The 26,079-nt window shown below is 41.4% G+C and overlaps 2 protein-coding genes and 1 long non-coding RNA gene across 20 annotated transcripts in view; 2 read left to right on the forward strand and 1 right to left on the reverse strand.

Annotated features, from left to right (window-relative positions):
- The window catches only part of eps15l1a (epidermal growth factor receptor pathway substrate 15-like 1a), a 48,101-nt gene extending 36,015 nt beyond the window's left edge, over positions 1-12,086 (forward strand). For 8 of the 18 annotated variants that reach the window (XM_088622405.1, XM_088622402.1, XM_088622404.1 and 5 more), the window contains 3 exons: positions 3,974-4,179; positions 7,074-7,090; positions 8,928-12,086. In XM_088622405.1, the coding sequence (XP_088478531.1) occupies positions 3,974-4,179; positions 7,074-7,090; positions 8,928-9,273 (569 nt within the window). In that variant the 3' untranslated portion in view covers positions 9,274-12,086. The remainder of the gene's footprint in view (positions 1-3,973; positions 4,180-7,073; positions 7,091-8,927) is intronic. The other 10 variants (XM_088622411.1, XM_088622412.1, XM_088622420.1 and 7 more) reach the window with 5 other exon arrangements.
- Positions 12,087-19,375: 7,289 nt separating this feature from the next.
- klf2a (Kruppel like factor 2a) lies at positions 19,376-22,164 on the reverse strand. The gene is made up of 3 exons (XM_088622062.1): positions 21,760-22,164; positions 20,580-21,498; positions 19,376-20,368 (listed from the first exon to the last, which is right to left on the reverse strand). Exons 1-3 carry the CDS (start codon positions 21,835-21,837, stop codon positions 20,193-20,195), a joined length of 1,173 nt encoding a protein of 390 aa, XP_088478188.1. The 5' UTR covers positions 21,838-22,164; the 3' UTR covers positions 19,376-20,192.
- Positions 22,165-23,514: 1,350 nt separating this feature from the next.
- The window catches only part of LOC148639126 (uncharacterized), a 141,768-nt gene continuing 139,203 nt past the window's right edge, over positions 23,515-26,079 (forward strand). Inside the window, exon 1 of the long non-coding RNA XR_015930877.1 lies at positions 23,515-23,647. This is a non-coding gene — a long non-coding RNA (uncharacterized LOC148639126). The remainder of the gene's footprint in view (positions 23,648-26,079) is intronic.

A 26,079-nucleotide genomic window follows, 5' to 3' on the forward strand; every position in this document is an offset into this window, starting at 1 on the left:
AGTAGACAAGATAACAAGTCAGACCGATAATGATGTTCCAAGCCAGGTGGAGCCTTAAAGGTGAACATGAGGGTTTTGAAGTCAATATTTCCCATATCATCCAGATATCTGACATCCATAGAATTTGTAGTTAAAAAAAAATCCTGAGGTTGTCGTCTTTGCACTTGCCCGAAAGAGAGAAACTGATTGCCTGCCTGATTAGTTCTGCTGTGAAATGCAAATCTATTCTATGATTACACTTGTATAAATAAGAGCTTAATTGGCGGAGTGGTTAACACGTTTTTAGATAAGCGAAGACCAATGTTACTTTCCCACGCCTTCATTTCAGTGCCAGCCTCCTTTATTTCTTCTCACCGTTTTACACATACAGTGATATTTCGAGTAGCTGCTCTAGAGAAGACAAATAACAGATGCATTGATCTGCGCTCAAGTGCGAAAGGGTGGGGTCCATCAGGTTCAAAGTCTTTCTAGTGCCCTGTATTCACTAGGCATAAGGTTAAACCTCTCACAGTGGAAAAGATCGCTTGATAAACTTAAGATAAACGTATGACCTGAGTTTTTATTTGGTGTTGGGGGAAAAAAAACTTCTACGAAACTTCAATAATAAACCCCCCTAGGGAATACTCTAGTGAAACCTTAGTGTGTTGAGCCTAATGTGTTGCTTCTTTTAGACAGATGATTAGAAGCTTCTTAGTCCAGCATTCAGTTAAATATTTTTTTTCAAGATTTTCAAATGGTGCTATAATATCCCCCCACACCGTCCTATTTCATAATGAGAAGTTGCTGAACTTGGCGGGTAGCTGGAGCGCTGGTGCCAGCTGGAGATGTGATGGTTCTGTGCAATGCATGGTCACATCCCTTGTATGCTTCCTTCCTCACGGATCACACAGCAGAACTGAGCACCAGATGGAGGACCAGAGTTTCCACTAGGAAAAACCGCAGTCCCTCACAGTGACGGACTGCTCTGTGTTTTTTTTTTTTTGCAGAGCACAGAGTGGAAACGTTCCATTCGTTAGTGGAAAAACTAATAGAATGCATAAAGTTCTACTGTTTCTTTTTTTCATTTAGTAACGATAAAAGAAAACAGATTTGTCATAGTTTTTTTCACGTTATCAGCAATTTTATTTGGGACTCGTAACTTAAACCTGCGGTACAGGGGCAGGATGTGGGGGATTGTTGGAGCTCTGCTGTTACACAACTCTGGTCTTTTTTCTGCTTCTGTTGTTGCTGTTCTGGGTACCACAAGAGCTCAGTTACCATATTTAATTCCATTGTTCTGTGCAACTAGCACTCCTCGTACCAGAGAACAGTACTCAATATTGCGTTTTGAAAAGACTGGAGGGTGTAAAAACTTGCGAGCCTGACCTTGCAAGGCGTCATGAAAATCAAATTCCAAGAAGGAGCTGCGCTTGACGTTTCTTCATTCCTTCACTCTCACCACACAGAGCTTGGTCACTCAGCTGCGTATAGAAAACAATAAGTCCTATCCTGTAGTAAGAGTGTGACTTTCTGAGAGATGTCAAAAGAAATTGCTTGTTGCCTTCACCACAAAGCTTCAAAGGTAGCAAGAACACGTGGGCTTAGTGAGAAACTTTCTTGATTTCCGATCTTTGTCACTTAATATTTAAGAACATTTAGTATTACTTTTTGCTCATGTTACAGTAATCACAATCCTTCATAACAGTGTTGTTTTTGCCTGCAAGACAGGTTGGCATATCCAGTCTTATTTAATTAGCTTTTGAAACTGGTGCTGATGGGTGTTTAGATGTTAGCAGTTAATGGAAACGCTGGGTGAAATGCACAGCTTTCACCGATCTCATTGAACGCCCACAGGTGTTTGGAAAGCCACTGGGCTCACTGTAGCATGGCAAGCTGTGGAAACAGGCCAACAAACCCACCCACCTACCCCAGAGGCTCTCGAGCCAGTTGTGCTCCAGTGCTTGGGGAGTCCCAGGTGTTCTTGGCTAATAACGTAGCCCTGATTTAAAATCGGTGATTTCTGGGGAGTCAGGTTTCTTCTTGGCCCTGAATGTAGAACCAATGAGGGCACCTGATTTAAAATCATTTAGTATCGAATAAAGCAAAGGCATTGCAGTCAACCTAATGGATAAAGATCAGTCACCAGTGAACCACTGACTAGAGGATGCAAGAAAAAGCTAACAGTAAGTGCGTTTAAACAAGAGAACTAGAGGCACTAGAGAGTTTGTAGGTCTACAATAAAGCACCCAGCCAAGTTGTTGAAAGTGATATCCGGGATTCTCTTAGGTTAACGGCTAGATGAGGTGCTCGGGTCACTGACCTGACCTGAGTGGTGTCCTCTTGTTGGTCACCATTCTTGAGTTCCTATATATTTGCTCTATAAACTAGAGGCAGTCTGTTGGTTGAGGCCATGACAGCTTTTAGTCTTTTAGTAGAAAGATGATCCTCAGAAATCGACTGCAGACTATGTGGGAACCAAATCCATCGCAGAACGCGTTTGGGGGAAAAATAGTAACATCATAGAGTAGAAACATGGACAGGTAATTCTGTATTAGGGAGGTGGAAGGACACTAGCACAACCAGACAAACACCACAGAGGAAACGAGCAAAGCTCCTGGATCTGATTCCGGCTTTTGCGTCAGAGGTGATAATCCCCATGCCGCTGTGCGATCAGTTACTGTTAATTTGCTCAAGTTGGTGTGCATCTGAATTATGTTCTTCTATGGCTGTTGAATCAGAAATCTCCTTCTGAAACAATACATAAGTGTTTTTTTATGTAGATCACGTACACCGCTGGTGTTTTCTTGTCAGTTGTTCTTCATGTGGTGAAGGTTTGAAATTTTGTTTTTGCCGAAGTTCAAATTTGCTGTGTGGTTTTGGTGCGCCACCGGTGCTGAAACTGATGTGGTTTTAAAGGAAGAACGAGCATGTCAGAAACACTTCGCTAAAAACTGGTATCTCTCTCACGTGTTTGCAAAGAGTGAAAACACTTTAAAAAATCCTACATGAATTGAAGTCAAGTGCGCAGTGACCTCCAACTTGGCGCGTCTTGGTGAGGAACCATGGTTGATTAGCTTTAAATTGTCCTGATGGGCCTGTCTTCAAGAAACATTAGTTTGAATGATTTTAAATTTCGATCCTGTGTATGTTTTCACGTTCTGAAACCTGATATCAGATGATCGTCACTCATGAAAGTAAGTATGATGCCATGCAAGGGCTGCAGAATGGCGCTGCCTGAGATCTTCTGCCATCTGAGTCTTGTCTGACTGCCGGAGGTTCTAATTCAGAGCTCCCTCTTAAGTAAGCAGTCTCCCACAGACGTCGGGGAAGTCTCAAGGGCAGAGGGACTGGGTCATAGTCTTACAAGGCTGGATACACAACCAGACTAATGAAAAGTGATAATCTGACACATAATGTGTGCTGTGTGTGGGGCACTTCGGCTACTGCATTGCTTGGGCTTAAAAAATAATGCAGGTTAGATTGCAACAGCGCACTTTTCTGCTAAATGCACTTGTAAGTCTTCAAACTTCACAGTCAGAAATCGTATCTTTAACTGAGCCAAGAGAAAGTGCTGAAAATTTAGAATCCCTAAAAGAACTGGGCAAGAGATTGGGTAAATGTCCGCACTCACATCTCTGTTTTATTAGCTGCTGTATGGGTCCTGGAGTCTTTAGGTTTCAGAACAGTCCTGCTTGCTGTTTCCCAACGTGAGCGGCCCTCCAGCACCAGTAATGCTTTCTTGAGCGCTTGAGCTGTTGCAAGTTGAAGGTTTATCTCAACTTCTGGTCAAAGACAGGATGAATAAATCTGGGCTGTTTCAAAGGTGGTTTCTCATTTTTGATTAATTTACATTTTGTGGTTAATCAAACTCGAATATCTTGCTGTTTGCGTTCCGCCACTTAGCTTAGTCTGAAATGAAACCGATAAATCTGTTAAAAGCCACACCGCATTTCGGGTGGGGGAGAGTAATCTTTTTTCTTTCTAAACCTTTTAGGTCAAAGTACCCCGGTAAACCTGCCAGGGTCTGGAGACTCGTCCAAGTCAAGTGATCCTTTCCAGCCCTTTGGCGCTGATGCCAGTGACCCATTTCAAAGTAAAAAGGGGTTTGGAGATCCATTTAGTGGCAAAGATCCCTTTGCTCCTTCCTCCTCAAGTAAAGCTTCTAAAGACTCTGCCTTGGGTTTTGCAGACTTCAGCTCTGTAAGTTGAGTTCAGTGATACTCTCTCTGTCCAGTCCGCCCTCTTGCTTTCTGCTTATAGTGATCATGACTTAACTGAGAAATCTATAGCAGAATGCACCACCAGCTTCTGTATTTCTTTGCTGCGTTTCATTTTGGCCACCTTCATGCTACAGACATTGCTGTTAGTGAATAACCTATTCCTCTCAATAACGTTAACTCGCCTCAAATCCTCTCGAATCAGGAACGTCAGCCCAGAGGGACCCCAATGGCATATGTGACAAAGACACTTACAGTGTTGAGACTAAGGACGTCTTGTCCTTATGAACCCCTCATGAATGAGGCTTGGTTAGCTGTGTTGCAAGCACTGCTTAACTTTGGAAATCTAATATGTATTGGTACAGCAAGGATACCATGATCTACATGCTTGCTGCTTACAATGCTAATAACTATGTATTAATAACATAGTTTGAAACAACTAAACATTTGTATTTTTCGTAAAAAATGCAGCTGCTAGTACTTTTGTATGCTTGTTTTGGGACAGTGATCTTGGAATGTAACAAATACATTATTAGTGGGTGAAACATGGGTGAGAGGCTTGTTTATAATGTAAACCCAGGAAAGCATGTTGATCCATATGGTATTTGCAGTGCTTTGAATGCAGCAACACTGAATTTTAAAACTGCCGTTTGGTCCGCTCCTAGGCTGAAAGTTTGTCTGGCCTTTTAAATCGCACATTTGGCACCTTTTACTTGGGTGGAAATCAAAATTTTCTGAACAGAAATGGAAAATGACCTGCGTTACTGAAGTTGTAATGGTGGGATTATCATTATCCTTAAACCATTTCTAACCATGGGTGCTTAAAGGACAGTGTTAAACAAATGGGCTGGGCTTAAGGACTATCTTTTCAAAACCAAGCAGGAGGGTCTCACGCTATATCACTCTGTTTTCTCATTCAAATCACTGATGGACACCTCACATGATGCAGTTAAGTTCCCCTCACCTCAGCAGTCATCATCCCCACACCCCTGTCTCGAGTCAGACCCATGTCAGAGCTAATTCTAATGATTTCTGGACTTGATAGACTAACAGCAAGTGGGGATGCCAGTTCTTTTAATACAAGTTTATTTTTCTCCATTGGCAGTCTTTTTGCTGTTAAATTTGGTCATCTCTGTCTTTTTATTTCCGAGTTCAGTTAACTAAATCAAAGACCCCAATACGTTCTCCTGATCTTTTTGGGTTGGTCGTTACTTTTTGTGTTTCTTGTGAGTTACAAAATCGAGATTCATTGGTTTTTTGGGGGGGTTTTCGTTGAGTTACTAGGAACAGTTCATTTTTCTTCAGCTTACCAAGTGGTCTTCTGAAATACAGAGTTGGAATGTGTAAAAAAAAAAAGCATTCCATTTCCTCTCACAATAGTGGCGATTCATGAATCACAAAAACGTTATAAAATCGCAAAAAGAATCCCAGCAGAGTAGAAAAAATTCTGAAACTGTTCTTGCAAACCTAGTGGAAGTAAGCCAAGACTGAAGGGATTGTTTGGCATTAGCAGGCTTGCAGTTCCACAGGCCAAATTTGTATTGTGCCTTTCGAGAAGGCTGCTCCCTCACTTCTTTAATGCTTGAGGCCTGCTCTGCCAGCGTATTGCTGGGATAAGTCCAGGTATAAAACTCTTGCTTGAGGGTTATTGAAGAATGGAGTTCCCCATTCATGCAGTGAACTAGGGAGGGGGAATGACTGCCTCATGCATCGGTTTACTCCAGGATTTGAATAACTTCTGTGGGGTTTTGAGAGCAGTCCAGAGTGCAGAGCCCTGGGATTTGTTTACATTGGTAGCAGCAGTATCACTACTCAGCTCCCAGTTCTGAGTTTACAGAGCATGTTATTGGTGTGCATTCCAGTACCATCAAAAACAGACCCATTTCGTCTTGTGTTTCCGTATCTGTGGTCCTGCCTCTCTCCTCCCCCCCTGTCTACTTAGCGTACTCATTGCATGGCTTTGGTGGTTTGGCGCTGACTTTCTGACTTTGTGCTTTAATATAGGTCAGGAAGGAGAGAGCATTTCCAGAATGCGATCAATAATTGGAACCATAACTGCTAGACAAATTAAGGGGTCATACAATTGAAACAGCTTTATGATTATTGCAATCTTGTTTTTGCATAACATAATTCATATTCCCATTTAGTGAAGAACCAGCATCTAGTAAGAATGAGCTAAGAGTCTAGTCCTGCTCATTAGTATCCTGTTTTCTTTAATTGCTTCAAATGAAATTTGATGTGAGATGGGGTGGGGGTTGTAAAACCGCGATCATGCCATTAAAATAAATGTTTTTTCACTAAAGATACTGTTATTATTGATCAACAATTATTATTATTCCATTAGCTCCCTGTTTTAACTTTTAATGTTATTGCACAACAGAGGCAATAAAGCTATACCCCAATATAAAGTTATGATTTTAAAGCCTTTGCTTCTGATGCATCATTAATACAGTTAAGTCAGTGCTACAGTATGCAGGGTGGAATGGAATCAGAAAATGGTCAGATAAAACAACTCGCAATACAACACTTAAACCGAGCAGCTCCGCAGCTCGAAAGCAGTGTAGGTAGTCCAGGATGATTAAGCAGCTCATTCAGAATTGGCATCAGTGCCCAGCATGCATGGTTACAAGCATGTGCTGTGTGTAGTTGTATGTTTGCGTAGAAGCTTGTGTAGACCACACATGGGGACTTCTCATGTGGCAGTGATGTTGTGTTCTGCTGCATGCCATCATTTCTTTTTTGTCTCGTCTTTTTTTTTTTTTGCCATGCAAAAAAATCAACGTTGTGTTTTGTATTTCTACATAGTGTTTTGTTTCCTGTTACGTTCTATGTGCAGTGGACAATGTGTGGAAATTGTAGTTCTTGGTTGTTTTTCAGGAACTGATGGTCGTAAGGTAAGATTTCAAGGTGTTCCAGAGAAGATTTGATTCCTTTTACCTTTGTGCCTGGTTGTTCTAGCATGAAGGTCCTGGGTGCAGACATGGTTGTTGAGGCTATTCGAGCTGTTGGCATCTCGCCTCCTTAACATGTGTCCCTGTGCCCCTTGCATTGAGAGCACATTTAAACATAAAGTTTAAGAATTTGTTCAGATCCACAGACCCCACAAGCAAAATACAAATGACAAAAAACTGCATTAAAACATTTCCTTCTGCGAGTAAGCCATTTATCCACATCTGTACCCTGTAGCACTTGTGTAAAATTGCTTTAGGTGGTGAGGTGCTTTGTGGCTGCTGGTTACATCTTAATTAACAGGTGAAGAGAAGTGCAGTGTGTTTGGATGCATTGAAGCAGAAGAAAATCAGTGTGTAACACCCAGTACAAACCACACAGAGTTGTGCAGAGAAGCTTACGTGGTTTTGCAGGTTTCCCATAGAGGTATTGTTCAGAAAATGGGTCTAGATACTGAAATATTGTGTATATGTGATACTTTGCAAGCATTGGCAAGACTGGATGTACAAAGCTACAAGGCTTTGTTTCTTGGTCAGTCCTTTCAATTTGAAGTGCAGCTACATGGTGCTTTTTGCACAGTACCTTGGGTCTCACTAGTTTCTTTTCTCTGAAGCCCTGTTACAGTTTCCATGCTGCCAAAACTACAGAGGTTTTCTTGCATTGTGTCTTTATAGACATACTGTACATATAGATATGTTCTCAATTTTTGGTGGTTTGAATTATCATAATTCACGAGACAAACTATGCATAAAACACCAAGATGCGATTCTCCTTTTAGTGGTTTTGTTATTTGCAAAGTCAAAGGGACTTGGATTTATTTTTAGAAATTTTACACACTTCCTCTTTTTTGTAGCATTGTTTCATTTTTCTCAGTGGCACAGTTTTCACAAGAGCTGTATTCAAATTTTAAGTGTCCTCACCTTGTACCCTCAAGTATCTGCTGGTTGAGCAGGTCATTTTCGCTTGGTTGAACTGGTACATATAAATCTGAATAGAAAATATATCCAATAGTTTTAGAGATGGTTCTTAATGCTGTGATTCCTGAATTTGCTTATACTGTCTTTTTCGAAACGTTTTTGTTAAAATGTATTTCTGGCATTTTAATTACACCTTCTCTATGCATTGGGATGAATGTCTGCCTCTTCCTTTCACATCCAGTTACATCAGACCGCAAAGCAGCATATAATTGTAGCTGAAACCTGCCAGGCTCACTTTACATCCAGCACTTAACAATGCAGATGGGCATCGCCTGGTGTAATCAGAAACAATAACAAGATTGTATTTTTCCAATGGGCCGTTTCTGATGACACATCCAGGCAAGACTTTTAGGTTGAGCCAGATGTTCTATACCGAGTGCCTAACCGTGCATTTCCAAATACAACACTAACCGTAGAATTATAGTCACCTCTTCTTAGAATGCGACTTGCTGGCTTCACGTTTTGTATCATCCTTATAAGGGGAGGGGCAAACCTTGCACGTTTTTGAAAGAAGCAGGATCCCTCTTAATTTGAAGATGTGCGATTCTTAATTTGTGCTTTTCCCTGCATAAGCGTCCAAGCGTTATGAGCAGTGTCACTGGTGTTCATTTTTGGGTCGTCCTGGTCTTTCGTGCGCGTTTAAGCGTGGAGCAGCTGGCCAGATGTGCCGCCGGTCCCCAGGGGTTCGGCGCCGCACCCTGTCCGTCGCCTTGCCGCCGAGGCTCGTCCGTGTCTCTGGGGGGGATGGCGGAGGGGCGGGGGGGGGTGCTCGGTTGTTAAAGCGGCAGTTTCTCCCCTCTCCCAGTTTGGAAATGAGGCTCAGCAGCTGGAGTGGGCGAAGCGGGAGAGCGAGCGGGCGGAGAGGGACCGGCTGGAACGGCTGCGGCGGCAGGAGCAGGAGGACCTGGAGCTCGCCATCGCCCTCAGCAAAGCAGAGATGTCCAACGCGTGAGCAGGGCCAGCAGCGCCCTCTCTCAAACCGTCATTCAAGAGCCACGGGACTGTCTGTAAACGTCATGAGTTTAACGGGATGGCAGCAGCCTGTCCCTCGTCGACCTGCAGTCACAAAAACACGAAACTGTCCTGAAGTTGGTCCGTTTTTATTCTGTATGGGGGAGGAAGGGGGGGGGGGGGTCGTCTGTGGCTTGTGAATGGAGTGATGCACTGTAAATGCACTGTATAAAACTGTACCATAGTTGCGGACGTCGAAGGCCAATTAATTTAAAAAAGAAACTCATGCTTCGCCAACCGGGGTTCAGCTCAGGGGATGGGAGTACCTCGCACAGCAGATCAGAAGTTGCACTAAGGTCAGGGTGGGGATACTGGTGCACTGTGCATAGAAAGGACAAAGCTGCCATTGCAATATAAAATGTTTTAAGTGTTTGTCAAAACTTTTTTTTTTCCTTCCGTTGTCGCATTTCTATGTACCCCAAATGAGCCTTCTGCACTGAAGGCTGGTCTTTTCCAGCTGTGAGAAACACTTTGTCAGCTTGGCTGAACATCACGGAACAACGACAGTAATCCTTCAAGAAACGTCGTAGAACAAATTCAGATTAGCTGAGGGTGATAAAAGCTTAGAGCTCTGCTACTGTTTCGCAAAGTATTTGCAGTTTTTTTTTTTTATCGATGAAACCTTATGGAATCACTGGGTGTAGAAGCTCATGATTTGTTTTCCTGATAGTTGATAGGTTTGATTTTCTCTGCTGATAAAAACATGGTGCAGTCATTTTGCAGAGATGCTATGTGACCAAGCCGTGTTGGAATGAGACTGCGTATTTGGAGAGATCAGATATATATATAGTGAAGTGCAGTGGGCAGTGTGCTGCACGTTTGGTGCAAAGCAAAGTGTTACAGAAAAAAAAAACAACCTAGAAGAAATTTGAACAGCAAATAAGTAGTGACGTACATTAGTTTGTTGCAAAACAGTTTGATGCGACTCCTTTCAGGAATTGGTTTATGCCTTTTTGAAATAATTAGAACCTGGATACATGAGTTCCTTACAAATTAATACCTAAAGAAATCCAGGTTAAATTTTACTTTGATAAGGGGTGGATGACAGGGCAACACTTAGGCACAAATCTCCAACAGGTTCTTGTTTTTCTTTTTGTATCGCGTTGTCTGCAAGTGCAGGTATAAGGCAGTGAACACCAGTTTTCTCTAGCTATTGAAGATCATGTTAAAAAGATATTAGGATTAAACTGTATGCATTGGAATGTTATATGTATTTTCCAAATGAGGGAAGGAAGAGCTCGCAAGCAATGCTGCAATGCTTAGCTCACGGGACGGGTTCACTTTAAAATCGTCTGCCTTCATGATGCGTGTGGCATGTGAGCTTGTGAAGGAATAGAACCAAGTGATCCATGGCTCTGTTGGTCACAGTTGGTTATAGAAATGAGTTAATTGAATTTCTGTAGATTAATTTATCCCAAAGGATCCCAAAGCGTTTTGCATGTATAATTGGACCCACTTCAAGTGAGAAGCAGCCCCACTACAGAGCAGATCAGGTGAGAAATTTCTTCAGATTGAATTCAGGCCGAAGTTTAGGGAGGCCAGATTGTTCAAGTCTAGAGCAAAGTTTTAGCAGGACGCTGGGTTTATCATGTAGCTCAAGTTGGGACAGCTAAAAAGTCATGCTGTGACCGTTGTGTATTTCTGCAAAGAAATCCAGTCTCAAAATGTTAAACGTTAACAGGTGAGGAATTTTGCCCTTTTTTTTTTTGCTGGTCACAGGAATGCACTTTTGATTGTTGGTTTTAATTAAAATGCTGTTTTAGGATCTAGCCGTGTCTGCCCAGCTGTAGCAAGGTTGTCTTTTCATTTTGTTTTCCTCACCATGTCCCTTTTATATAGGAATGAAACAGTTCCCCTTCAAGTTGCCCATCCATTTTTGTCCATCCTCGCTCTGCGTTTGCAAGACGACAATAAAAATATTGTGAATCTTACTGTACGCCTGTGAATATTAGATTTATTTTCCTCTTTTGTTATTGTTTGTTTACAGGGTCATTTGGCGTTGTTGGTGTTGAATAAGCAAGTAGTACAGTGTTTTTCGCACCTCGACACCAGTGTTGTATCAGACAATCTTTTTACGCTGTTTGGTTAACATATCAGTTCGCTTTGATCGCTCACTTTGCAAAACAGGTACTTTGGTTCAGGCTGCTGTACGTAGTTGACTTCTCATTACTGTGCTCTCTGTTCTTCCCTCTGACCTGTTTCTTCTTCATCTTTGTGATGTTTTAATCACAGGGAGATACGTACAAATGCCATCACACTCCCCCTTTTCACAGCAAGCAGCCCTGCGGTTATGAGCTGTAGCTACCCGGCCAGCCTGCAGTAGACCACATGGCATGAGCTAGACATCAGCGTCGTGTTGGTGATGCTGGCCTTCCCCACTGGTGTGTTGTTTCAGTGTGTTTGGTTTCCGATCCATAACACTCCCTGAAGTGGGTTGGATTTCAGTTGTCGTAAACCCTCCAACCCCACCGCTGCTCCTTGAACGGTTGTGGCGATAGTGTTCAGTGTTTTTTACTTTTAATTTCAATTTTTTTCCCCCTTCCCTGTAGTCTTTCGTCTCTATCTTTTTGAGTTAGATGCATTAACTGAACCAGATAAATGGTTCTAGCTGTCAAACAAATTAATATCGTTCTTCATTTCTTCAATATTATGCTGTCAGGGGAGGGAGGGGTTGACCACAACTTGAAATCTAAAGCCAAAAGCATTCCTGCTTTTCTGTTCACCTGCCTTACACTTGATTTCCTCAATAGACCAGAACAAATGGAGAAGCCAAGATGTAATACTGAAATGCATTAAGGTGTATGCAAATTATGTACATTTATGTCTGTTATTTTTGTTCTAAAAAATGTGTAACTTAAAAACATTTAAGATTGAGATGGAAAGGCTGGAATTTCTTTGGAATTTTAATCCTCTGTATATGGTTATTGTTTAATATAATAAAAGTAAGATAACATTCTGGGTAATGTGTTGTTTATTGATTTAGGTTGGCACAGGTGGTAATCACAACCCTTAGGCTTGATGGTTTGCTTTGTTGTGTAGTGGAAAGGAAGTTACACATCTTTTTTTTTATTGGAAGTACTAGCTGCACTTTTTTCCCCTTTTAACTTTTTTTGTACTGTAATACTACTTCCCATTTCTGCTCCAAAGTGCTTTCCTATTGTAACCTATGTACTTTGTGTCGGAGCTTGCGGTTCAGTCTGGATTAGCAATGGGGAAATGCAGTATGACAGTTTTGCACAGCAGGACTGCCTGTCCCATGCACTGCATCTTGTTTTGTGCAGTAATTATTTTCACTCTTCCTACTTCCCACTGAATTTGTAAAAGAATTGCATGTCCCATGTTTTATGGGCCAAACAGATACTGCTGAGCTTCTGATTCTTTCCTATAAAATATTGCAAATAGCATTGATCTGAAATAAAGAGAAGCTCAAAGTTGCAATGCAGCTCAAATAATAGGACCTGGGAAGAGTATATAGCAATGAGCAAGCCTAATTTGAGCCCTGATTGGCTCAGTTGGTAGACCATGAGACTCATAATCTCAGGGTAGTGGGTTCATGTCCCAGGTCAGACGCAAGGTACTCTAATCATCCATATTGGGCAGCAGCAGTATGGAGGGGCGGTGTTGGCAGTGTCTGCGTGGAATAAAAGCCGTATCTCTATGGATAGTGATGGTGGAGCTGTCCATAGGGTCGCCGTGAATCAATACCGACTCGACGGTACTAAACCATCACCAAGCCTAATCTGTGTAGGTAAAACCTTTGGGTTGTGTCCATTAACCTGTTTGAAGTGCTGTGGGATGCAGTAGCTTCCCTTAACAAAAGGAACACCTGGAAAACATTTAACACTACCTTGTGTCAGAGCATCACATTCACAGTGCATACTCCCATTAAAACATGGCCATAATACCGAATGTTTTTTGAATTGCAGGTGGCACTGTCTTGTGTATACGCATATTCTTAAAATAAGAAATAACCCTCAGGTGAAGAGGTAAATATAAGTTCACGCTGACCCTTGAAGTATTGTAAAAACTGTCCTAAATACCTATAAATACATTGGATAATGTTTATACAAGGTCCTCCTAGATAATCTGCAGTTTGCGCAGGCAGCCAAAACTAGACCATAAAATACACTAGAAATTACAGTATTTCTGTGCTTGGAGGATACAGCTGCAAGTGCAAGAATAATGTTGTGTCAACAGAAAAGTCATCTCTTCGCATGCCGAAAAACCAAAGCAGTCCTGAATTTGGTATGTTAATTATGCCCGTCTGAAATAACAGGAAATTCCAAGGTAAGTTTTTATTTACTTTATGTTTATGTTAATGGAAGTGGTGAAATGAAATGGGTATTGCTGCAAAGAAGGAAAATACATTCTGAAGGCATTCCTGCATGACTGCTTTATAATTCGGGCTGCTTTAATGCTGCCTAAAATGAGATTCATTAAAATGTACATACTGCTTATAGGTCACATTGCCAAATGTTTATGGTAGGAAATGAGGATGAAGTTGTCGTATGTATGTTGACTAACCTGGTGAACTGGTATGATTTTAGGTTTGTGATGCAAATTAAACTCTGGCCTGGAGTGAAATGGGTCCGTTGAAATGTAATGTGGGTTTCTTCCTCTTCAGGAGCTGTGCAGGTTTTTCCTTGAGGTTAGAGGGGGAAGAAAATCAAGCCTTTGAATTCTTCACGGACTCCTCTCGTCTTTCTTTCCGATGAGCCGCACCTTCCTTCACCAGTGTCCCCTGTGCCTCCGGCAGCTGTGTGTCACTGCAGGGCCCTTGGGCATTTGTCAGTTCGGCTCCACTCATATCACGTGTGACATCTGTGACGCGCGAGAGAGTCCGTTACCATCCTCTCCGATGCAGTGAGGTGAATTATCCTGTGTCCAACTCGAGCGTTTTGGGTTCGATGAAATTAAAGCTTGCAAAACTCCGTAGCAAAAACTTTCGAAGTGTGCTCTTCGGTGGATTCAGCATTCAGACATATGACGACACTGAAGGCTAGACATTGTTTTGTTTTAGTTTTTTTCAGCTCATTTAAAGCCCTTTCACCAAAAAGCCACATCGTCGCCACATCACATATGTCTAGTAGGCCATGTGGTCACCAAACTCTGCTCTCTGACAGGTAATTTCTGAAGATATGAGGCAAGCTCATTTCTCAATGTGGCACAGAACACAGTTTCCCCCAGTATAGTCTTCAAGTACTTTCTCTCATGAGCCAAGGCTTTCTTCATAGCCCAGGTTTGTGTTTTCCCAGACCAAATCTGATCTCTTGGCATGCAGCCCCAGATTCCCTCTGTGATACCATAGCCCGGCTCCGTGTAAGAAAAATAATCTCGGCTGCATTCCAAAAATTGTTCTTTCTAAAAATATTGATTGAAATAGTTACAAAAATAATTTTGTAATGTAGAAAAAAAAAACTTCTCTGTAACCAGTATTCTACATTTAATGTCATCAATCTAGGCCTGAATAACAGTGCAAAATGGCAAGTTTAGCTCTGTGTATTTAATCAGCTGTGTGAGGGAGTGTAACTATATGCTGAATAATAGTACCCCTGGGATATTGTGGTACATAGGAAAAATCTTGTGTTTTCCAATTGGACTGTAAGGGAGGAATTTGGGGCTAAAATAATCCAGATGGTCTCTCTCCTGTAGTGACACAAATAAAATTTTCCATTAGTTATAGGATTATCTTAATAGACCACTTCAGCAAATGTTGTTTTTTTTAATAATAGCTTCAAATGAGTTAGAAAGATAAAGTATAAAAGAGCTCTGGTGTTTCTTCCTTCACACCCTGATCGTTATCTTAATTAAGCTGTTTGTCACTGTTTGTGCTTTGCGTGTTTCTTTCTTGATGATTTACGGGGCTAATACATGCGCAGCCTGCCATAGGGATGATGCAATTGCAAAAAAAGCATCAAGTGCAGAAACGGGTCCCCTGACACCTCTCTAGCTGGAGAGTTTGCCCTTGATCATCAAGCATATCCTGAAATGATTGTCCACGGGACTGACACTTTATACCACAAAGGGGGAGGGAGGTACTGCAGACATGAATAGGAGAGGGACTGCTGTGGGGGGGAGGCGCTTTTAAAGTAATGGGGTTTTCAAGCAACACAACACTGGTACACTCCTCCACTGACATGAGCATCATGACGAAACAGGAAGCACTTGAAAAGTGTCCAACTAAAAAGCAGTTCATATGAACAATTAGGTAGCATCGCATGTTGTGTACGTTTCTTTGCAGTATGCAAGATGCTGAGCTGTCACCAGGAAGACCTGAAAAACCAGGTCTTGGCATTGATACAAATAAACACGTCTGATTATATATATTTTATATATATGTTTCAAATAACCTCCACTTGTTTCTGGAGAAAGTGATTTCAATAACCATGTGGGACTCCTAGTGAAGTCGGTCTTGGTGGAGGCTGTAAGTACATAGTACATTTCCTGTAAGTTGTGCTCTTTTTGAACTGCAGCCTTCCTTACTGAGCTTTGTCTAACCACCTCTCCCTGTTCTTTACGAATTAGCTGGACCAGCATAATGGTGAAGGTGCTGGTTTCACTGGGCTGGGGTTGCAAGACTGGAGACTGGAAGTTCTGCAATTTGATGAAGTCCTGCTTTGCATTAGACAAACATTCAGTCACACACACAGTTTGATGCAGGTAATTTCCAAGTCAAAACTGGAGTACATTTCTGTGTGAATCAGTCCGGACACTTTTATCACAAATGACACAGTGACGGGGGGGATAAAAAAACAACGAGTTCTTATTCTTAATGTACTGTATGCCTCTTTCCTGGAAGTAGGAGATTCCTGGTTTATTCCAGCAGGTGGCATCCTTATTCCATGTGATTCCCAGTTTGCAGAGAGGGAGATCCAGGGCCTCTCTTTGCTAGCACACTCTCATGTGCTTTTGTACCTCTCCCCCAATGTTACAGAGTTTAGAAATCAATAAGATTGAAGTGTGTCGAGCAATGTGATAATCATGAGCATGTTTCTGTAGAAAAAAATGAACCATCAATTCCTGTAAATGCATGTCTGACTATAATGCTAAGGAAATACGGATAGAAATATTTTAGTAAGTGATCTTTCTTAGCACATCCGGTGTTATATTTAATATATATACTAGTACTTTTTGTACACATGCTTGTCTAGAAATAGACCACACCTTGTGAGCTGAAAAGGGGAGATGTGATGTTTCCTATTTAGAGCTGGAGAAGAGATCGGTCATGAAAAGGTGAGATACCCCCTCCCTCTCCCAGGTAAGGGGGGAGAGAGAGAGATTCCAACCTTTTATTGCGTTTTTTGAACCAGCTATCTGTGCCCTCACAGCACATAGAGACCTTTTGAACTCGCCCTCTTCATTGATACCACAGTATTATGGTTTGCCCTCAACCTCACTACAGGTTCTCATAGAACTTCCGTGCTGTTCTTCTGGGTGCACTCCAAAGCTAGAAAAAATATATAGAAGTATTCCTGCAAATCCTTATCGCTTGTTTCGTTTCAATGGAATGCCTCAGTCATTATGTTCATTATCAAAGACCTCTATAACGCATCTGTTAATGCCATCCTGGAAGCTGTCCCTCTGCTTTTTGGGGGGGTTTCAAAATGGACTTGCATGTGGATTTTTTCCAAGTGGAGGAGTATTATGACAACACTTAGTACCATAATACCATAGGAGTGGGTGTGTCTGGTTCAGATTAATACATAACTAATATATTCCTTGAGAAGTGAGTTGTGTAATACATACAGCAGGCTTGTTTTCAGTAACTGTCAAAAAGCACTTATTTTTATTTAATAAAACATGTTATTAAACTTGTTTTTTTTTGCCAAATACTGGGTTTACTCTGGCCAATGCAAACTTTGGAAGCAATATCTGATTACAGTTTATCAGCTTCTCTCTTTTATGTGTGAAAAAATGTAACAGAACATTCTGGAACAAAGAAACAAAAAAGTCCTCTTGTCAGAGAAGTTAAGTGAATTAAAAATGCCAATTAATGTCTCGGTGAGGTCAGCATATTTTTGCAGAGTTCAGGCTTTTGTGTTTTAATGTTTCACATGATGAGGAGCTGTTTGAACCGTAGGTGAAGAGGTTTAAAAATGAAGCGTGTGCTTTGACTAAGCGCAAAAGTGAGCGGAATTGATTTTCAAGTTGAGGGAAGAATGCACTTTACAAATCTGACGTGTCTTACCTCTTCTGACTTGCAGTAATTTCTGCAAGTGAGAAAACTTTCGTGCTTCAAACGCCTAAAAATAGACTTCGGCTTTTTATCTTTTTCAAAGATGATTTGGCCCTGTTCCAAAAGCTGAAAATGTGTTTTATAGTGTTACGGGGGCAAATGTAACGAGAAAAATCCTATGCATCATTTTATCAGAAAATAATTCAAGTAATTTTACACCTTGATAAATGCATTTCGATGCATTGCAGTCATTGCATTTTAAAACGAGGGCTAACGGCAAATTAAGGGTTTAGCGTAAATTAAAATCTTGTTGACAGTCGTTCAGCGGTTGAAAATAGGTGGAGACGTTTTAGGATGTGGAAAAAAAAAGCTTGCTACTTGATCAAAAATAAAACATGATAATGAAAAAAGAAACCTGACTGTTTTAGTTTCCTCAAACATGTTTCATTAGTAATAGATTATGGGGTTGAACATGCATTCCTGCTTATTTGAAAATCCACATCTGAAAGCAATCGTTGAGTTTTCTGCTTTCAGCAAACAGAAGTTTATGGTTTAATTTCTGCTGAAAGCATCTTCGCGTTTTGTTAAAATCTGTTGTTTGATTTTCTTAAAAAGACATCTCCAAGACGATGCCACTGCTTACAGTAAAGTTAAAAATAACCCTAGCACATGTCACATTATCTGGGCATGTTCGGGTTCACGTTCTGTGCACTTTGTAGTAAACGTTGTAATTTTAAGCAGAAAAAAGTGAAATGAGAGAGTAGGATTTTTCACTTCAGTGGCTTTTCTATTAATAGCAGTATTTGCTTGAGTAACTGTGACTTTAGTGTAAAGATCAAACAGACTCTTAATATGCAATTTGCTATTTAAATGGATCTTGTATTCTAGTGCTGGTTTTGACACATGGAGCTAAGAAAGGTTATTAGCCACAGAATTTACCGTAAGGGAGTTGTCTTCTGAAATATGATTATCTCAGTATAACATTTTGATGCGTCTCAATCTTATGCCCATGATGGAGCAGTAAGCACAACAATGATAGTGTTTTGTCTTTTTAAAATTACACAAGTTTGACATGTTCTCCGTTTTCTATGAATTGATTACACCAGAAATCTCTCTTATCACCGTGGTACATTATCAGTTTAAATCTTAAGTTGTTTTTCTTTTCAGCTGATTAATGTAATCCACTTGCTACATAAAATGTGGGCAACATTTCTGAAACAGAGGGGTATGCTATAAAGGACTGACTACAAATTGTGGATGGATTAAATTGTTTTGTTTTCACTACTATTTTTTCATGTTTTTGAATAGCTGGAAAGTCATAGTGTGTTCCACAGAACTGAATCTTCTGTTGAATCATTCTCGGTCTTCTATTTAATTTTAGTTTTACTGGTTAGTTTCTAAATATTTGACACCATTGTGTGCTTTCCACGGTGAACTCTGCTTTTTTTTTATCAGGAGGTTCATTTAAATTTAAGTCAGACTTAAAATATTGACTCTTTTCAGGGTCTGTCATGAAGCATTTGGCAAAAGTTGAATTTTAAGCATTTTCTAGAAGCTTTTATTCTCTCCCCCCGCCCCCCCCTCCGCAATTAAACTTCATTTTCATCACTTTTTTTCAGTCTTTTCAAATGAAAGCTGGGCTCGTTTGCTGAAGTGTGGTATACCCTTGTGTCCAGACGTATCTAAATTGAGTCTCTATAATTATGTAAATTTAATGTTTATATTTATAGGCAGAAGCCACAGGCTACTGGCAGAGGCATTGCAGCAGCTGGAAAACATTACTGTCTAAATCGTAATACTTACTCCGAGCCTGATCTGGGTTTAATATAGCATCTTGTGCCCCTGCATTAACAACAGGTCTGCTGATGGAGAAGGTCTCCTATATATTAGACTGGTATCACGTTCAAGAGTTCTCTAGACTTACAATATAGAGCAGAATTTTCAAGTCTTAATCAGAAAGCCAATTCTGACTTTTGTTTTTTGGGTGGAGAGACAAAACCAGTCCTGTTCTTTTGAACAGTTAATCAAAAGAAAACCCCAACATGAAGAAACAGGAGTCAGAACTGTTCAATTCAGTTAGTTTAATATTTACATTAAAATACAATATTTACATTATACAAAATATTTACATTCTTTATAGAATTTTCAGTCGGAAAAAAAAATAGTTTATTTACAAGACATCTAGCCCTGCATCAATAGTGTAACGTGGAGCTGGAACAGACAATATTATTGCACCTTCAAGACACAATAGGTTTGAATAGAAAACTTCTTTTCATATACTTAAAGACCCTGACTTCATATGGCATTCAAGATAATATATATATGCAAAAACATTAAAACATTCAATTCAAGCCACTTAGGGCAGAAGGCAGTTTTAAGAGCAAAACATTGTCTTTTTAAAGCTTATTTCATGTGCAGTTTACAGTTATATCAAATATAAATGTCACTTTTACCCCACAGACAGTTTGGCATTTTTAAAAAATAGACTTGGCATAGAAAGGCACTATTCATGGTTAATAAAATATATCACTATTATAATTCATTAAATGTCAATGTCTAGTTCCAGTTGAGTCAGAAGTGGGCAAAGGGCCAGCCTGGCAGATCAAGATGTTTGCTCAAAACAAACATTTTATAATGCTCTGCAAAAAAAAAAAAAGAATTTGAAAATTCTTTGTCTTACCAAGTAGTACCAGCTACATTTTTTTTCCAAAAACAAAAATTATATAAAATTTGTACAGTCGCTCCATGTTTTTTTTTCCTTTTCTCAATAACCATTAAATAGAAATGATCATACAGTTATATATATATATTTTAAAAAAAAATCCAGATTTGTTGTTTTGGTTGTGTTTTTGCATAGTCCATAGCCGTGTGCCGGCGCCGGCTCTACATGTGTCTCTTCATGTGCAGCGCCAGGTGATCGGACCTGGAGAAGGCGCGCTCGCACAGGTGACACTGGAAGGGACGGTGCCCGGTGTGCTTGCGGAAGTGGCGGGTCAGCTCGTCGGAGCGGGCGAACTTCCACCCACATCCTTCCCAGCTACAGTGGTAAGGTTTCTCACCTGCATTGGCAAAAGAGGGTGGGGGAAAAAAAAAAAGATTTAATAATGACACCTGGAAAGAGAACGCTGCCTTCGCGAACGAAAGCGCACGAAACGTCGAAGCGTAACAGTACCAAGCGCGATCTGGATATGTTCTCAAAGTTTCAGGCGTGCATTTATTTATTTTTTTAAAAAACGCACGAAAGCGCGTAGAGGAGAGGCAGCGGCTCACCTGTGTGTGTCCGGTGATGCGCCTTCAGGTGCGAGCTCTTGGTGTAGGTCTTGCCGCAGCCGGCGAACGTGCAGGTGTGCGTGGCCGTTCGCTTCCGCGGCCAGGACCGGCGGCCCCTCTTGGGCTTGGAGTCCAGCAGCTCCAGGGGCGAGGACGGCGGCGTGAGCAGCACCCTCTGCGTGGAGGGCGGCAGGCTGAGCCCCTCGTCGTACATGCCGTACTGGTGCGCGCTCTGGAAGGGGAGCTGCATCTGCGGCGGCGGCGGCGGCGGGTGGGGATGCGTGAAGCTCGGCGCGGCGTGGAAGTTCTGGGGGAAAGTCAGGGAATGACACAGCGGCGGCTGGCAGTCGGCCGTCATGAGGTCGTTGGGGCTCAGCGGCGGGGTCATGTTGCCCGCCGCCTGCGGGGAATTGGCCAGCCTGGGCTGCTCGAAGGACATCATGCAGGACACGTTCCCCTCCTGCTTGATCTTGGAGCAGGACTGGGGGACCATGCCCATAACGGGTCCGTAACCGTCCATAGCGGGTTCCACTTTGATGCCATCTGCAAAGTCCTGGCTGGGGAAAGCCGAGGTGACCAGGAACCTCCCCTGGATGTTGTTAGGCACGTTGTTGGAAAGACAGTAATTGTTGTCGATTTCAGACCTCAGGAGCTCCGCCATGAGACTGGAGTTGTACGAAGGAGGAGGACTGCTGTGTTCAGGCACTGTGTAGGCGGCTGGGGTGTTCCCTGTTTGGTAGAGGGTGCCCGGTTCAACAGATACCATTGGGTACTCCCCGACTGCCCCGAGCGCGTTTATGTTTTCCGAGCCGGTGGTGTTGGCGAGAATAAACTCCAGATCCAGATAATTGCTGAGATCCTCGTCGTCTTTTCTTGTTAGGCAGTTGTCCATGTTCGGCAAAATATCACTTTTCCACCTCTGCGGGGGGAAAAAAATGGAAACGGCTCGTTAGAAGATGTGCACCTAGCAGGTTAAAGCGAACACGCTGCTTAATAATACTATCCAATAAAACCCACCCATAAATATTCTTTAAAATGCCGATTATGAAAAAAAACATGAAATGCATTTAAATTAACTATGCAACGTATACATATATTTTCTATAATATATAATCTCCCAGCAAAACAATATCAAAACTGTTAAAACTGTGATTTTCTCAGAAAAAAAAGTCATACTCACGTTTTCCCAACTTTTTTCCCTGGGATTCGCAAAAGTTGAAATTGAAGGTAAAATGGTCCCACTTAAGGCCATTTCCATGTGTTGTTGCGGCAAAGAAACGTTTCTTTTTTTAAAAAAAAACTTTCTTTCTGTCTATATGTATGAGTTGGTCCACTTTACTCCTCTTGAGAAACTTGCTAAAATAGTAAAGCAAATAGTTCTCTTCTGCTTATATGAAGTAGTGTTTCAAAGTCATGTGCAAGTTTGATTGGTAGGAGATCCTACCTTATAAATATTGTAGCTGAAAAGCTGAACCAATTGTACGAAGCGGAGGAAATACGTTCAGGATGGAGGTAACTCGTCCTAAATTTAGCCCCAGTATATAAAGCTGCTTCTCACTGACGGCTTAAACTCTCTGCTCCCCTCTACTCTGCAGAGCTTCTTAAAGCTTTGGTACCGCCCTCTAGGCTGAAGCCATAGAAACGAGTTTAACAAGTCTAACAATGACGCATCGGACCGGCCCCTTCTTTTTTTTAAAAAAATGCACTTTGGCAAGCAATAAAAGTACACTACTGTAAATACCATAACATGAGTAGAGAAAGCTTAAAGGGGCATTCTTTTATAAAGTATGCGCAGACATGATAAACTGCAATTTAGAAGACGACGATAATCTCTTCGTGTCGCACGAGTTTCTGTTTCAGAAATCCTAAAAATACACAGCCAGGACGCCGCATTTTTTATGGTTTTGTTTTATTAAGCCTTGAAAGCGTTTATTTTAGCGCAAGACGAAATGACGCCGACTAAATGTCCGAGAGAGTACTCTTGACACGTTTGTCAAAAGACGGCTTTTGAACGTTTTACACGTGTTCGCACACTTTTCGTAGCCTAAAACGCCGCTTCAGCTCGAGAACAAGTGCGTGCTGGTCGCGTTTCCCCCTGGTACAGTAGCTTGGGTGCACGCATAGGCGCTTGTATCGAAATACACTGAAAAACCTAAGACTATTCATCTGCCTGTGTTGAAACAAAAGCTGGGTTTCCCATCAAAGCTACACTGAGAACCTTTCAGACCAGGTTACAGGAGAGCTAAAGAATACCATACAGAAATAATATACTGTTTACAATTATAGTGTCGCAAAGTGTTATTTGCAAGCGTCTCGCTTGGTGTAATTCTTGGGTTTAGGGGGGAGACCTCAGTTTAGCCCGTGTTGAGGCACAAACACTTAATGCTCGCCTTCATCTTTTCAAACAAAGAAAAGCCGTGCAGCTCGTGTTTCTGATGTTTACAGAAGTTTATTCATAATCTCCCAGAACTGCATTTCCCAGCGAGTAGCAACATTTGGCAACAGACCAAGAAAAGTTTCCCTGACGTCAAAGAGGTTGGGATTTTAAAAGGGAAGAGTATTGTTTTGGTACAAAACACTGGTTACTAACCCGAAACCGCATTTTAAATAAAAAGCCAACGTTGAATATTATAGTCTTTTACATTCTAAGAATATGTTTTTGCAAAAATAACCCAGGTTTCTCTACACACCTCATGTGTTATTCCCTGTCTGTTTTATAAGCTAAATATTACAGAATAATGGTTATATCTCTATATAGAACTAGTAGTGTTGCCGAAATTTCCTTTGGCCTTCTCATGAGTTTTATTTTTTCATTGACTCCAGAGAGCGTTTATTCTTGGACAAAACCTGACGTGAAGTACAACTGCACAAAAAAAGACCGAAGCACGGGCGCAGGGCTAATCTATTTTGACGTAATTGCTTTCAATTGAGCGATGGGCAACAACACCTGTCGAAACTCGCAGCTCTATTAAACCGCGACTGATTTGCGCATCATTATTGAGAAAAGGCCATTCAGTCGTCGCAGCAGGAATTTCAAAATGTCCCCCAGCCGGGCCACCAGGCGCCAGGTAGCTGCGAACCCTTTTCAGGTCTCTTCAAACGCTGTGCTATTAAAGTATTTAACACTATTTTGCAGCCTCATTCAGGTGCTAATAACGGGTCTGAACTGGGGGTAGGCTTAGGTAATTGCTTTGTCCGAGAGAGGTAGGACTCTCGGTGGTATCAGGCTCATAGAGGCAGTTTCGGTAGAGGGGTACGCGCAGAACACCAGCCTAATTGTAATCATGGAGATAAGCCTCATTACTTGGCGATGGACGCCTTATCACACTTCACGGTATCCCGAGAAATCCGTAATGTGTTTCGAAACTCTCGGACACAGGTTGAGAGAAGCATTAGTGGTGTCTCTTTACTCGGTGTTAAGCGGGGAGTTTTGTTTTTTTTAGACACCCCCGTCCCTTTCAGTTGCATTTGATTGATCTTGTGCGACTAAGCTGCTTCCAATTAACATTAGTTTTTAAATATACAACCGGGAAGGGTGTCAATGGAGCTCGTGCTCTTGAATTAGACGGTTGTTTTTTTCTGCAAATATTAGTCTAACAGTTATACTGTTTCACTGTGTAATTGGGTTAGTATAAAATAGAGATAAAGTGGTCTATGTTTAGTTAAATGTCTGATTTGCAAGGTGCATATTGTTATGGCAATGTGAATTTTGTCTAGCAAAATAATGATTTCTCAAACGTGCAGAAATATGTTAACTACCCTGTGGTTTGTGAAAACCGTTTTCTATACAATTTTTTTTTATAAAGAATGCATGTAACAGCATTAAAAGTTGGGTTTTTCATTGAAGATAACCCCCACCCTGACACATGTCTGACCGTGCGTTTACCTCTTTGCTTCCACAATTCAAAGAGTATAGACGATGTTTCACAATCGCTGGGGTGCTGTTTGTTGTACTCCTTCAGGACAGTAACACCAGGGTCAGCTGTGAGGCGTTTGGGTGTGACCTACCGTGACAAGTGGAAAACGAGAGTCTTAACAGTGGAGACCAGTCAGCTCTGCTTGTTTCGAATATAACCCGGAATACGTGCTCTTCTTTAATACTAACACCGGTTCTTGTTGCAGTAAAGTTTGCTCAAGTGGGCCTCTCCCCATCTTCATCGTGCACATCAACTCCTCTCTTGTCTGTCGTCTTACAACGTTTTCTCCCCCCCTCTGTGGACCTGCAGTCATCAAACAGCTTTTTGTGAGGAGCCTGGCGTTTTCTAGAACAATAGGGCGTCCCCTAATATTAGACAAACCTGCCATGTCTTGGCATTCCGTCATATAAAAGGCATGGGAAAGTGAAAGAAAAAGTGAGAAAACGTGGAAACTAATCATAGTAACACTTCCTTTGTCAGCTAATATTTCTGGACTCTTGTGAAACCTCATGGGTGGATGGTTTTGATCATTTCTCAGTTTTAACACCCATTAATACACTATGCAATAACCTACCTTTATGATACAGCAGAATTTACTTGCAAGGCTTAATAATTTACCATGCATCAAATAAACCTGATTTTTTTAGGAGTTACCAGTCATTGGGTTCAGTATTGAAGAATGACTCTTCTTTAGAAGTTCAAGAGCACTGTGAGTGACTGGAGATGTTGCTATGCTGTAATTATCATATGGCAGAAGAGTCCCGAATTCGCGTGATAGAATAGCATTACCTTGGCTAATAATATCATGCACATTCTTCCACAGAGCACAAATGGGGGAAGGGCTGTTTTTTACATACTGTACCATTACAGCTTGTTCTGCCCTGCAGCCAACATAAACTGTACTTATTAATTACTGGATGGCTTCATAACGCTGCATGTTTGTGGTTTTGAAATTTCTGTAGCTGAGGAATTCAGGCGTTATCGGTACATGCTTATTCCCTGTGTTCAGTGCAGTGATAGGCCAAAATGAATAGTTCCGTGCCCTTAATAAGAACAACCCAAAGAAGAAACACAGGTTTGCAGTTTGTTCTCCCAACATGAGGTGTATTCTAAAGATTGTGCCTTTTGGCCCTTGTTGTTCTTTAAATGTCCTTAATTTTTTTAAACAGCGTTCCTAAAAATGTCATTCCAAAAAACTGTAGTCGAATTGTTTGCCAAACTAAAACAAAAAAATTGATTAATGCCAAGAAAGAGCTCAGCACCTTTCTGCGCTGCTGAGGAAAGGAGTTCTTGGGGAGACTGTCCCCACCCCCGTTGCTGTCATGCATGTAAATGCAACTGGATTTACCTCTTGTCAGATCTCTGTCTTGTTTAAAATGCAATCAGGCAGCCAGATCTCTCAAGCCATTGACATGCATCCAAATTTACAGGCCCCATTTTCACCCAGAGGTCAGTTGAAGGTGCAATTGTGGGGTGCTGTCATTTGTCATGTCTGGGCTCTTTAAAAAGCTTCAAACATGTCCAGTTTGAGGAGACCTGCTACAGAGAGGAGCCCCAAGCGAAAGGATTTTTAAGATACCTTT

The sequence above is a fragment of the Lepisosteus platostomus genome, chromosome 27 (genome assembly GCF_059453375.1).
Source record: "Lepisosteus platostomus isolate fLepPlt1 chromosome 27, fLepPlt1.hap1, whole genome shotgun sequence".
NCBI lineage: Eukaryota > Metazoa > Chordata > Actinopteri > Semionotiformes > Lepisosteidae > Lepisosteus > Lepisosteus platostomus.

Coding starts and splice junctions, on each gene's coding strand:
- klf2a (XM_088622062.1), bottom strand. CDS start 21,837: ATGGAAATGGCCTTAAGTGGGACCATTTTACCTTCAATTTCAACTTTT. Junction 21,499..21,759: donor GGGAAAAAAGTTGGGAAAAC/GTGAGTATGACT, acceptor TTCCCCCCGCAG/AGGTGGAAAAGTGATATTTT. Junction 20,369..20,579: donor GCATCACCGGACACACACAG/GTGAGCCGCTGC, acceptor TTGCCAATGCAG/GTGAGAAACCTTACCACTGT.